The 14,345-nt window shown below is 37.7% G+C and overlaps 1 protein-coding gene across 2 annotated transcripts; it reads right to left on the bottom strand.

The window, feature by feature from the left end:
* Positions 1-627: 627 nt before the first annotated feature.
* On the bottom strand, positions 628-11,564 carry LOC122077314 (tRNA N(3)-methylcytidine methyltransferase METTL6). Of its 2 annotated transcripts, XM_042643229.1 has the most exons (7): positions 11,207-11,552; positions 10,999-11,108; positions 3,181-3,392; positions 2,953-3,041; positions 2,439-2,541; positions 2,130-2,272; positions 628-962 (listed from the first exon to the last, which is right to left on the bottom strand). In XM_042643229.1, the coding sequence occupies exons 1-7, from the start codon at positions 11,411-11,413 to the stop codon at positions 864-866; spliced, it is 963 nt and encodes a 320-aa protein (XP_042499163.1). In that variant the 5' UTR covers positions 11,414-11,552; the 3' UTR covers positions 628-863. The 2 variants fall into 2 exon arrangements, with proteins under 2 accessions (XP_042499163.1, XP_042499162.1); XM_042643228.1 differs by lacking the exon at positions 2,130-2,272 and having other exon boundaries at positions 2,931-3,041; positions 11,207-11,564.
* Positions 11,565-14,345: the final 2,781 nt, after the last annotated feature.

The following is a 14,345-nucleotide window of genomic DNA, read 5'->3' on the forward strand; positions in this document are numbered from 1 at the left end:
TCAATCAGGTTAACCCCATACCTGGACCTTGTTCCACTATAACATGCAGGTTTGAGGTTTCTGCAAGTTAGAACTCGAACACAGGAAAGCATAGATACCATAATAATCTCTTATGAACAAAAATTACAGTAGAAAGCAATTATGAAATTTATTGATAAATATTTTAGGAAATCATTTGCAGGGCAGCCAGATCGATTAGGTGTCTGACCACCCAATAGCATCCTGTCAGGTAGAATAGAAAAACTTGGGGGGTTTTCAGCTGCTAAACCCTAATCTAAGCTCTGAGTTCAGATAGTTTGACATCCAGATGTTCTACATCAGATCCCCAATGCCACCAGCTCTCTCTACTAAATGGACAGGATTAAGTTTATTATACTTGTATTCATCCAACATGACATGGCAATGGCCCAAGTAGTCATTCAACTTCATATTAAAGATACTAACAGAAATAATACTTGAGAAAGAATTTAGACAAATTACTTACAATCATGGACCTGAGTTTTGATCCCTTGCATGACATGTGGTTAATTAGGGTGCTTCAACAGAGAAATCATTTTGACAGCTTGTTTTGTGATTAGTAACAGAGCTTTTGAGATAGATCCCTTAGAAGAAAACAGGAGAACTGAGTAGAGTGAAGAAATCAGGTGGTATGCACAGATTTTTCCTTCCAACATTGAGCCAAATGTATTAATGCTAACATAAGCTGTATTAACAACTTTAAGAGGATTCAAGAATGAGATAATGGCTTTTCCGTGCACCATGCTAAACTCCCTAAGAGTGACAAAGATGCATAGAAACCAACAACAAACAGATACACATTATCTCTTTGGCAATGCTTCAATGGAAATGTGTTGATATTAGGCTTAAAGTGGCTTCTGGAACTTTCCATGAACCCAAACTCTTCGCATCTGCTTCCCATTTCTTCGATTGACAGACTTAATGCAACAGTATTCAAGTTCAAGCTGCAAGCATACAAACTAATTAACATGAGCAGTACTCAAGAAGGGAAACAACTAGAAATTATTTTGACATCCAATCTCCATGTATAGCAATTAAATTTAGTAGCATCAACTTTCCTGCAACTTTTGTAGCTGATAACAGAGGAAATCCCAATTTAAAATATTTTACTGCACCAGCCCAAGGGCATGATGGAGGTTCATAGTTCTTGTCCTGCCTCAGCCTTACTAGTTATTTCTGGAAAGAGATTCAGGTCCCATTGTTTTGCTGCCTTCTTTTGATAAGATGAGTTTTCTAAAATATAAAGCTTCCCCAGAGAGAAGATAAGGATGACTTTAGAAAGCCAGATGTTTAGACCCTTAAGATTTCATCATACATGATGAAGTGCATGTGAGGCATAACTTATGTAGAGCGTTATTTTTTCATTTGGGTTCTCACAGAACCATGAACTATAAGCCCAATTCCTTTTCCTCCTCATTCTCCAAATTTCTTAAAATCCTCACTAAATTTGCTTTCAGGGTTTGAGATATATAGCATTTGAAGATTTCTCTCCAAGATCTGGATGCTTTGGATACATCAGCTCACAACATAGCCCCCCTCCCCCCTTGTTTGTGAGTGTTTTATCAAAATTGAGATCCACAAGTGTATCACCTTCAGATATATATTAGTGAGCAAATACTATTTGTTTTTCAAAATGCAAGTTGCCAAAAAGGTAAATCTTAGTGAGACATTTTCTTGCTTTCCAACCTTCTCTTTTCCAACATGAATATTGAGTTGCATTTTTCTAATTCTTCAATTTAAAAAGGGGAAGTCTTTCCAGTGGGGGAGTCCAGTTCCTATTAGTGCACGAGGGCCAATGGAAACGTATGAAGCAGCATCCACAGAAGCGTCATTTTCCATTTCAAGAGGGGGCAGGCTGGTCATTTCTCCCCCCCCCCACCCACCCCCCCAAAAAAAATCTGTCTGGGCACAGGGGCGACACACCCCTCACAAAAAACATTTTCCCTTTAAAAAAAATAAAAAATAGGCAAGGGAGGTAGCATGAGGCTCCTGCCTGAAGTTGTGGTCCAGGGTTTTACTTCACATCTGCCTTTTGAAACAGACTTAGAAAGTAGGGTGCAACCACTAAACGCTTTTCACATCAAAACGAAGAGAGGAAATATCATTATTACCACAACGAAGCCTGCACCTACAAAGAGATCCCTCACAGTATCCAAACAGAAGAAACAAGAAAGAGTGCCACCAGAACGCGTGTACTCTCTAAACCCCACTCTCTGTTCTAGCGGAAATCGAAGCATAGTCATGTCATAAAGGCCTGAGGTTCAGGAAACCAAGTTTTATTAAACTGTAACATAATAAACAGAAAAATGGTAGAAGAAATTTATTCATTAAAGGGTTAAAATCTACAATCGCTACTAATAAATAAATATTCTGCACCATTCTAGTATACTAGTACTGCACTGTTGGTTCAGGTTTTTTACCATAATCCCTGAATAAGAGCAGTCCACCAGGCTTTAAAACAGAAATGCAATCTTCCAGGGCTGTTGGCATCTTTTGGAATGGCAAGGAAGCCAATGTGAATATCTAAAATGAAATAAAAAAAAAAAAAGGTTAAAAATACATTCTATTCCATATTTTGCTAGATAAATAATTGATAAGACACAGAAATGAGAAATCTATGATCCTAGTCCACAATCAGATCAATTTCAACAAAAAACTGGAGGAGCTCAAAACCCCTTGGGCTTCCAGGAAGTTTTAGGGTTACTTGACTGTTACACCTTACGTTGTTTTCACTTGATCTATTCCTCATCTCCTCATGTCAATCATCATTCAATTGAATAAAATAAGCAATTAGATAAAAAAAGAAGGAATCACAACATATATTCAGCATTTCAGTTGACCAAAATGTCAAACCATTCAAGTAATATAAATGCAACACATGTAATGAAATAGAGTTGAACTAGTACACATACCAAGGTGAACTAGTACACATACCAAGGTAATAAAATCCAATACACCAATGCAACAATGATCTCTGTTGGAGGATAACTCATTCAACTCCATTTCATTACTCTTATTTCCACCTGGAAAATAACCAACAGAAGAGAATAAAGTCATGCTGTCCTTCAGGGCCATGGTAGTTTTTGCAAACTCAAGAACTATAAAAAAGGAAAGATCATTTGGAATTCAAAAAATATTTTCTCCAGTATTACAACTTCCAACCTGAAGGGAAATCATGATACTTTTGCAGAGAACCTCTTCGGCAAGAATCACAAACCAACCACTTTGGAAATCCATTAAGAGAAAAATCACAAACAAATGGATGGAATCTATCCTTGATTAAGATACCATCAGCTGCATCTATCATCTCCTTAGCCCTATCAAGAGCCCCCTTACTGCAATCACAAGCATAAACAGCAATGCTCTGCTTTCCACTAATAAGAATCAAAATCAGGTCAAGATATCTATCCCAAAAAAAAAAAAATGCAAGGATAGTGATAATAGAAACACTAAGATAAACATGTGCATGAAAGGTCTGATATGGATCAAGAATCTAAAGTAGAAAACTAGAATCAAAAGCAAATAACTATGAGAGAAAAATGCATTGTTGCCTTCTGCTTTATGAAGTATTTTGGTCCCTTAATGTGGTGCTAATCTCGAAGCGAGATCCAGTGGGAGATCAGCTTGCAATAGGATCATAGAGAAAAGGACAAACCCTGATTTTGGAGAAAATCAATAACTCAGAGAATTACTCAGACTGGTCTGAAATTCAATTTGATAGCTTACTTTATCAGGTAGAACGGTAGAGTAGGACTGTAAGTATGATCCAGATCTGATGGCTAGATCTCAAGAACTAGAACAAGACAAAATTTGAAGCAAGAAATTGAGATTGAAAAACTGAAATCAAATACTGAATCTGAAATCAGACTTTGAAAATCAAAACAGAAAACTGAGTTTTTAAAAGAAGTTGACTTCAACTAGGAAAACTGAAATTCGACTAGAAGGCTTGAAAACAGAACTTGAAAACAATAGTAGAACTAGTATGTGCACGATAGAAAAGAAGTTCAGAAACTTACTTGATTTGATGGAAGAAAAGATAGAGGGGGAAAAAAAAGGAATATCTAATCAGGAACCCCACCTGATTTGTAAGGCTGGAATCTCACCGGTACCCAACCTAGAACCTCACTAGGGTTCACTACAAAATTTCATAGCAATTAAACACTCTTGACTTTAACCAGAGTAAATACAACTAAATCCCATAGATGCAAACCTAAATCCACAGACCAAAAAAAGAAAAAAAAAACCTTTCATTAATGCATCAAAGTACGCCTCTACATATGTTCAAATAAAATTTCAAAAAGACAGACTTAAAATAAGCCTAAAACTCATCCAGCCAATAGCTTGCCATTGGAGTTAGTCTATTGCTACTAAAAACTCTGAATAAAATAATAAAGAAACAACTTAAACGAGGCTGGACTTGTAGAACCAAATCCAATTTAACTAAACATTATAATAACAATTAAAAATAAACAATTAAGACTCTAATTAGACTAACTAATAAAGTAAATCCCATATTCCTATCTCTTACTAATATTTTAGGCTCATTAAAGTGGCCTATTATAATGAAACTCATTGGACCCATGGCCCAACACATATGTAACTCAACCAAAGGCTTATTTCCACAAAAATAAGCCCCTCTCTATGTTTTATCTGCATCATTTCTGTTCCATAAGATACATGGTTTCTGCAATGTAACCAGTTGTCTGTTCCTCTTGCTGATTTATCATGTGCTGTAGAATATGGAAAAATAGCTAAACCATAAAGGACCCCAATGCTTCTGTAGTAAATAAAACAAGGATAAAGGAATATAATAATATGCAAGAGGAAGGTCAAGTAGATATAGTAATTACATCATCCTTTAAGCAATGTATTATTGTTTAGGTCCTTCAAGTCAATTATAAAAGTCCAGTAACAGATTGAAGAAATTACTTTTAACCTGAAAAGGGAAAAATAAAAAACTTGCTTTGCATGATCTGCACCTACATATCTCCCATGAGTCAGTTCTGCAGATATCCCAGAATGGAAGACGAAAGTAGCTGTAATGATTTAATACTTTAGCAAGGAGATCCATCTCAAAACTTACAGAGTTGGCTTCAAGCAGTTAATTATTCCTTCAAAGGCTTCATCGCCAGAAATCTAGAATATGTATGAAATTAAGAGTGTACTGTTGATCTTTCAAAGGCTTCATCACCAGAAGTCTAGAATATGTATGAAATTAAGAGTGTACTGTTGAGCATGATCCCATCAACCCACCATCTACATCACTATTTTTGTACCCATTCAAGTAGGTCCTCAGTAAAACCTGCTCCTGATATCCTAATTTTTGCAATCTTAGGCCACCTATCTGATATATTCATGATGATGCCATGGGAATTAGGCACTAAATGCCATGTAGTCTCCAATGTCCAATGTCTCTCTTTGTGGCTTCCTTTGAAATAGTTCTCTTCCCATGGTATCTAATCTCCAATGACTCTATTTAAATGGATATTTTCCAATGACTTTATGTCAACGGATCTAATCCAATGGCTCTTTTTCCCAACGGCTCTTTCTCCTCCCCTATACACATGTATCTTTTGGTTTAGAAGGTGGAGTTGATAATTTGTATTTTTGGAACTTGTGGGCGTGCCATGGTGAGCCCTATTATGAGTTTTAAGGCCCTCTAGCGGTGAGTGAATTCCACAATTGGGTGAGTGTAGGGGTATCAATTTTAGGCCCGGTCCGACAAGCCTAATCTAGCTCGTCCTATTAAAGCACAATGGAGATCAACCCAACAGTTTATAATCGGCCGCTCCCTATGCACAGTGTAGCCTGTCGGGAGCCCGCCCAACATGCCCGATTACAAACTCGACGCATTTAGCCAGACCGTTTATATGTATATTTTGATTTTTTTTTTTTTGGGGCAGAATAAGGTATAGATTGATATTTTTATCAATTATTGAATGTAATTAAGTGTAAAGTCCTTTCTAAATTATTGATGATTTATTAAAATTTCTAAAATCTAAGACAATTAAAGCCCGATTACGGCTCACTTACAGTCCAATTAGTAGAAGCCTGATTAAAGTCTGGAACCTGATCGAGGTTGATCGAGCCCGACCGAGACCAACTCATTCCTTAAATAGGCAAGTCACGGTGCAAGGGCACATGCCCGACCAAGACTAGCCAAGCCCAGCCAAATTGACACCCCTAGGTGAGTGATCCCCAATAGATCCATAGTTAAGTGGTCATCTTTGACCTTTGAGTTAAGTGGTCCTCTCTGATACTTATTATCTTGTACTTTTTTCTATTTTATAGTTTATTTCGGATCCTCCCCTTTTGAGCTCACTCACCCAAGAGACCTAGAATTAAGTGACCCTCTTTGACCCTTGCATTAAGAGTTTGCTGCAGTTTCCTGCTTAGCCAAGACCTATAGACCACTGATAATAAAATTGACCCGGAGGGTGATCCCGGGAAGGAGGCCACGATGCCTAAGTTAGTATTCCAATATAAGTCGGAGGGAAAACAGGCAAAGCTCTGAGTGTTCTGACTGTTTTGCCCTGAATTTTGCTAAGTCCTCTTTATATAAAGGTCGGTGGTTTCTCTTATTGGTTGATAGGTTGCTTTCGTAGCGAATGTGGACTCATGAGCTATTGGTGGACCAATCACCATCCAAGCTAAGGTGGCAAATCTCATGACAGCTAACCTGGTTTCAACGGTTAACTCAACCATGATCACCCTTAAGTTTGACAACCATCTAACCTAACCATGGTTAGGTTTGTTAGCATTGGTTGAGTTTGAAAACAGTTGTGGATGTCGTTATCGCATGATTAGGTAAACGATCTGGGTGACACATGGACTATGGATGCCAATAATTGGATAGACTGTAGATGGCAATTATGGGATAGGGCATCTGGTCGGCAGAGATTGTTGTTCAATAGATGAGGTGGTGAGGTCCCTGGTTTTCGGTACCATGAAGGATGACCACGCCTGGTTAGAGATGTCCACTCCTGAGACAAGTTGAGGCTTGGCTTGGTTGTCCTTAGACGTGACATAAATGTGGTCGGGAGATTAAGTACCGACCAGAAGCATCATTAATGGTATATAAGTTGCCCCTACTCCCTTAGGCTCCTAGTAGAGGAGGTTAAGGAAGTAGATTGAAAGTGTATTCCGTCACGAGCAAGGCTTGGCTTGGTTGTCCTTAGACGTGACATAAATGTGGTCGGGAGATTAAGTACCGACCAGAAGCATCATTAATGGTATATAAGTTGCCCCTACTCCCTTAGGCTCCTAGTAGAGGAGGTTAAGGAAGTAGATTGAAAGTGTATTCCGTCACGAGCCTTGTCACTCGCCTTTAGTCGTTTGCTATTCCCGTGTGCGGGTTCCAAGGGCCTCACATGCATTTGATGTCCCGTAGTTCTACCTCGATATGTGTTGTCACATCAAGGGCCATCATCATTAGCCTCCTAAAATGGCATGATACCAAGGATTAAAGTATCGGTATCGGTCGTCATATCGGTCGGCCAAAATTAAGATACGTATCGGAAGGTATCGTATCATATCGGAGATAAGGTAAGATACGCTAAAGATACGCACATAAATGGATAGGAAACACTTTTTTATATACATTTGCATAAAAAATAGTTAAAAAAAGTTATATATAACATGTATTATGCATAAAAAGTAAATTGAGAGTATCGCACTAAGAATCCAAGGTTTGTAATTGTCCCATATATGTAAAATCCTTGTTCCCAACCTTGATTTCCACTTTAGTTAGAGAGAAAAATGATTGGCAACAACTTTGGAACAAAAACACCTCAAAAAATTATGTTTTTCTAAAAAATTACCCATTTTGGCCATTTTATGACCGTATCGGTACGTATCGGTGTGTATCAGTCGATACATACCGAAACGCACCGATACGTACCGATACATATCGATACGTACCGATACATACCGAAACGTACATTTCACTTCAATTTTGAATTTTTCATAAAGTATCAGTACGTATCGGTGAGTATCGGTGCATATCGGTGGTGTATCGATGCGTATCGGTGTGTATCGTGGGATACGTATCGATACATAAGGGTTATAAAATTTTTATGATACGTACCGGTATGTATCATGCCGATGCCTACCGATACGGATACGTATCGGCCGATACGGCACGATACGCACCGATACTTAAAACCGCATGATACCCAGTTGTATGTGAGGGAGGATTCTATTTCTATGGAGTATGTGGTGGACACACATTTGTTATTTCAGGCTCAGAGAAAAGGCAGAACTTACTGATTCAAGTGAGTTAATAGAGGACAGAAACTCAAATCACGATGGCGAAGAACTACTAGAAAGACGGAGACGAGCCAACCACGAAGATTTGCCAACCAATGACACTTGTGTTCAGTAGTTAATCTCCCGACCATATTTGTTACATCTAAGGACGACCAACCCATAATGTAGGACTAGCCGACTAGATTTGACAAGTCAAACTAGACCCAAACAACAAGAACTTGTAGACCAAAGAACAACCATAATAACCAAGGTAGAAACAATACCACAGATCAAAATAAAGGTTAAAAAAATAGATCTATAACTCAGAGTTTCGAATCCAGAATCTGGAATTTATGAGATCAGAATATAGCCCAGATTAAAGGACTAAATCAGATATAGGAATAGGGTCATAACAGATCATAAATTGTGAACAAACATCCACAGAAATCAGGAACAACCAGATGCTTCTATCGATCTCAGAAAACAGAACAGATTAGGTCAAAATATCCAATAATAAATAATACTTAGAACAGACCAGCAGTGAACAAATAGGAATGAGTCAGCAGTAGTATTAGGATGATAACAGTTCCAAATCAACGATAGACACTACAGCAACAAAATAGGACTGCCCAGAACAATCGATTCTGGTTCTGTTCTAGTAAAGTCACTAGAGGACAAGAAAATAGAGATTCCTAATAACTTAAGAACCACATCCCAGATGGGGACCAAAACTGGATCGAGTTGCTCTTTTAATGAGGGGAACCTCTGATTCAAATATCGGCCAAAAGTGACTAGGGGTTGAGTCAGAACAGAAGTCGATATTCCTGCCCAGAAAACCTATCGCCTGGACAGAACTGTTAAGGGAAAAGAGGTAAATGCCTGTAGCAGTAGTAGACCTTGAAAGTAGACTTGAAAGAAGAAAGATAAGAAAGCTTAAAAAGACCACTCGGGCTTCACACCGCAAAGTGTTGAATGGATCAAACACCACTCCCTTCCACTGTGATCAAACACACAGAAAATCCGGTAGATGCATGGCAGCGACCAGCAGCAAGTTCTTTTTTTCCAAAATCAAAATTGTCTCTCTATGATGAGAGCTCTCCTTTATTTATAATAATGATGGGGAGGGTTTACAAGTAATAGTAACTCAGAGTTACTAAATCTGAGTTACTAAAAATTGATTACAAGAAGTTACTAAAAACTGGAAATTAGAATCTAATGAAAATAGAAACTAGTCTAGACAGAAATTAGAAACTAACAATGACTTGAAATTAGAAACTAATTTAGGTACTGAAATTAGAAACTAAATAACCCCATCTAAAAAGGAAACTAAAGAAAAAGGAAGCAAATCACTGAATCCCGTATGCAACCTTAGAACCCCTAGTTTAGACCCATAAAAGTAGCACAATACACTCCAAACCACATGGACTGAAGGCCCAACACGTATACAACCCAACTCTAAGCTTATTCCTAATAAAACAAGCCTAGTTTGGTGAAGAATCTGCATCAACCCAAGCCTCAACCTGTATTAAGAATGGATATCTCTAACCAAGCATGGTCATCCTGCATGGTACCGACCTGAAACCAAGGACCTTCACCACCTCATCTGTTGAACAATGATCTCAACTCACCAGATGCCCTATCCCATAATTGGCATCCACCGTCCATATGTCACCCAGATCTACTACCTAATCATCGGATAACGACATCCATAACCTTTTTTAATTCAACTAATGCTAACAAACATAACCATGGTTAGGTTAGACGGTTATCAAACCTAATGGTGATCGGTACACCAATAGCTCATGAGTCCACATCAGCAAGGAAAGCAACCTATCAATCAATGAGAGAAACCATTGACCACTATAAAAAGAGGACTTAGCAAAATTCAGGGTAAGATAATCAAAACACTCAGAGCTCTGCCTATTTTCCCTCCTGCTTATATTGGAATACTAACTCAGGCATCGGATCCTCCTTCCCGGGGTCACCCTCCGGGCCAATATTCTTAACTGTGGTCTCTAGGTCCTGGTTGAGCGGGAAACTGCAGCAGCATAAGTGATCCTCTATCATCCTTGTTATCATGTACTTCTCTTTATTTCATAGTTTATTTTGAATCCTCCCCTTTTGAGCTGCATCATTATCTTGATTCTCCCAACCCTCTCCTCCATGCAACACCACATTGTCAATCCACAAGCAAAGACCAAGTCCAATAATTTCCAACAATGTATTAGGTTTCTTGTTTTTTATGCGCTTCTGATTGAGGCTATGATAATTTATTATGTCTAAAATGTTAATTCTGGCTCTCTGAGTCGTTTTAATCATTCGGTCGTTGTCCCACCAGAATTCTCCTTCTGCCATTCTGCTTTGCCGAAGCTCATTCTTTATCCGGTAAAGCACGACTTCTCATACACGTTCTACCTGATTCCATGTCCTCTTTTGCCATTTTCCTTTCCCTTTTCATTCCTTCAACTTGCAACAGTGCTGTCATTGGTTATGTTAGTTAGACTCAGGTGAGGGCGTCAGATTTTGGCATAGTTGTTAGTTGAAAGGTGTCAGGTAGGCTACAAAGTTCCCTTGAGTGCATTAATTCTAATTTTCTTTGTCTTGCAACTCATCTAGCTCAAAGAAATTCTCCTTCAACCAAAACAGGTTTAATAGCAATCAATCTAAAGAATTTATTCAAAAAACTTACTACCAAAAAGGAATTAATCCAAAGTAAGACAAGCCCTAACGTACCGTAAAATGGGCAGAACGGTGCTCCCATTCCCGCATCCCACCTCCAAAACCTTTGAAGATTCATGACAGCTTAGTAGTTCTGGGAATTCCTTCAATAGATACCTTCTTTCCTGCCCTTCGCAAAAAGTAAAATAAAAAATAAGGGAATTAGACATATACATATAAACAATAGAATAGAGCTGCATTTAAGTGAGTATTGAATCGCAACCTTGAAGAATCTCCCTGTAGAGTGACGATTATGAAAGCTCTTCCATGCTTCGGATTGGTTGGCGACAGGCGAAGACGATGAAGAGAATGGAATGGAGGATTCAATAGGGAGAAGATGATACCGAAGTGACAAATCCTTCTCGACCTCTTCTCTTAGTTCTTCCCACTCGAAATCTTTGGAGAAGTACCTCGTTTCTTCTTCGCTCATTTTATTTTTCCTGAAACTGAACGATGTGGAGGGGGCACCTGGCAGACTCAACTTAAAAGAGTGGGACGAGAGTCGACTCAAAAATGTTGAAACTCGGCCGCTCAGATCTGAAAACCAAACGAGTCCGTTCGAAAAACCCTAAAATCGGCCACTATGGCCTCTAAGACAGAACAAAACCTACGTAAAAATTAAGGTATCATTTGATAATATTTCTGTTGTTTCTGTGTAAAAACAGAAACGACTTTTCATATTTACGGAAACAAAAATAGAATTTTTAGTATTTGATAAACCTATTTATCGAAATGTTTTTTATAAACATAATGCCACTAAAAAATCCAATAGTATCATCGGATGCCCAAAAGGGAGAGAGGGTTCGGTTGCCGCTTTTTAGGTTTAAATAGTTGAGAGATTTATTAGGCACAATAGCCTTTTTTTTTCTCTCAAATTCGTTTTTAGAAACGACGAAAAAAATCTGACTTGTTTCGTCAAAATCGATTATAGAATTGCAAATAGGCATAAATTTTGATTTATATTTCTAGAAACAGGTGAAACAGAATAACTTTATCAAATGCTTTTTAGGTTGTTTCTCATTTTCTGGGAACAAGAAAACGTAGAAACAGAAGAAACAGAACATTGTCAAACGATGCCTAAAAAATCCTAATGACATCGGATTACATTCTCTCATGTTTCGTTTATTATAAATAAATCCATTCAAATTAACAACTAGATTGGCTAGGATCCAGGTGACGGACCCCCCTTAGTTGTGTTCTATGTCGTCAAAGTTATCACCAATATGTTTTCTTTAATTCTTACTTTTCCTTTTCCTTCGCTTTGCTTGGATCCATTAGCTGAACCCATTAAGTTGGGATAAGACTTTGTTATGTTGTACTTATTTCCATGGGCATATACCCATGTTCCGGAGGTCGTATTAAACACAAACTACATTATTGTTGTATTTGTTTTATTATTTGGGATTTTGAAAAATATTATTGTCATTTAGTCTATTTAATTATCAAATGTAATCCCTAATTGGTTTATTTTTGTACCTATAAAAGAAAAAAATTGATAAGTAGGCCTTAAGGAGAGGTGAACATACTATGATACATCCCCTCCTTGTATTGTCATGCATTTTTTTTCTAAAGTCCTAAATATTTGAGTGTTTTATTTTTCTATTTAATTAATTCTTTTTATTATTATTATTATTATTATTATTAAGATTCGACATGTGAGCAACAAGCCCTAGACACTTCTCACAATAAAATTTTAGCCATATCTAACTTGACATTAAAAATAGGTGTTCCTTCATAAACTCCAAATTAGATGAATCATCTAGAAAAATCGTTCCCTGGACTTTAATACTCAATCTTGTATTGATCTTCTCAGCCCCTTGAGTTTTTATTAATCTAAGGTTGTGTTTGGTTTGCTATCGGAATAGGTTCTAGGTCAAGAAGAAAAGAGGGAAATTCAAGACCTAGAATCTATTCCGAGAATGCACATCAAACACAGCCTAAATGTTCCAAGCCATCCGAACTCATCCTCTGGTTTTGTTTTCTCGGCCCAAGCCCAACCTGAGGTCAAAACCATTCAGCCTAACCTTGGGTTTGTCACAGATTTGCTCAGGGAGGTTCAACAAATCCATCCAAGTAACCACCCCTAGTTAGAAGTTGGGATCTAAGTAGGATGGGCTTCGCCAGGCAGGGGTAGGCCCAGCCCTGCCAGCAAGAATTCAGGCTAGGGTTGGGCTTGGGCCCAGTAGAACATAGCGCCCAAGCTTGGCGTAAAAGAAGTGGTTACTTTACATAGGAGGGCAATAATATATGCTACAAATCTAAGATGGGTTCTGGTGCATAAGTCAGGATATTAAAGCTGGGTTTATTATGTATTTACGAAATAGATTATGGGTTTAGAATGCATTTTAAAATCCGGTTCTTCTCTACTTTCTCGTTTCTAGTTCTAAATTGAGAATCTATTTCAAAAATACATACCAAACACAGCCTAAATTTTTTTTGGTAAAGATTTATGTTAAGCTTAGCACAACATGTAGATTGCATGGCATCGCAATTCTGTATGACTGAATGTATAGATGATAGCCTATATGTTTGATGTAACATGTATGTAATATACATGCATCAATATTGTATAAAAACTTAATATGCGATAGATAGATTCCCATACGCCCTTGATAAAAATCTTTCAATAGTTTAAGTGCCAACCATTGCCATTTTGTAGATCAAATGAGGTCCAAATTTTATGAACATGTAGACCTAAAGTCCTTTGCTCACATTTTAAGTTTCAACCATATCAAAGTTTGCCCCATGGCAAAAAGTGAGTTTTGAATATCTAGGGTTATGGGAAAATGAACAGTAGCAGTTAAAAGCCCATAGGCGCACATGAACATATAAGCGGATGCTTGCTAGTACATGGGAGGATATTTGACTAAATTTAGTTATGAAATTTTCGAGTTAATCCAAACTATGTATTCTCAATCCAACACTCAAAATAGTGACATCATCTATGAACGTGGAATGATTTGAAATGGTTGTGTAGGAAAGATTCCCACATGGATTACATAAACATGTATATGCATGATTCATGGGTCTCTTAAATAAATAAATAAATAAAAGAGAGTTTCCAACTTCAGTAAGAGGCACGATATGAAGTGGTTGATGGGTCTGGCCATTTGGGTGTCTTGGGATGGGCACCGGGAATAGTGGGAAGGGCATTATCAATTCCGTATGTATGTATAGTAAAGGGTGGAGTAATTATGACCCGATGAATGTATTTTTCCTTCACCACGGTGATGGAAAACTTTCTCCAAAAAAAAATTATTCTTTTAAGTACTTGCTCATTTAAGAGTACAGAGTACATAGTGTTATTTTTGGGCTGACCATCACACAAAACCTGGGTTATTAGTCCTAGAACAGCACATAAA

The sequence above is a fragment of the Macadamia integrifolia genome, chromosome 4 (assembly GCF_013358625.1).
Source record: "Macadamia integrifolia cultivar HAES 741 chromosome 4, SCU_Mint_v3, whole genome shotgun sequence".
NCBI classification, from domain to species: domain Eukaryota; kingdom Viridiplantae; phylum Streptophyta; class Magnoliopsida; order Proteales; family Proteaceae; genus Macadamia; species Macadamia integrifolia.

Bases quoted from the DNA above. Each gene is read 5' to 3' on its own strand.
- LOC122077314 (XM_042643228.1), bottom strand. From the start codon at position 11,413: ATGAGCGAAGAAGAAACGAGGTACTTCTCCAAAGATTTCGAGTGGGAA. The intron at 11,109-11,206 runs GTTGCGATTCAA...TGCGAAGGGCAG, and splicing joins CTACAGGGAGATTCTTCAAG to GAAAGAAGGTATCTATTGAA. The intron at 963-2,438 runs GTAAAAAACCTG...GTATGCTTGCAG, and splicing joins GCTCTTATTCAGGGATTATG to CTTGAACTTGAATACTGTTG.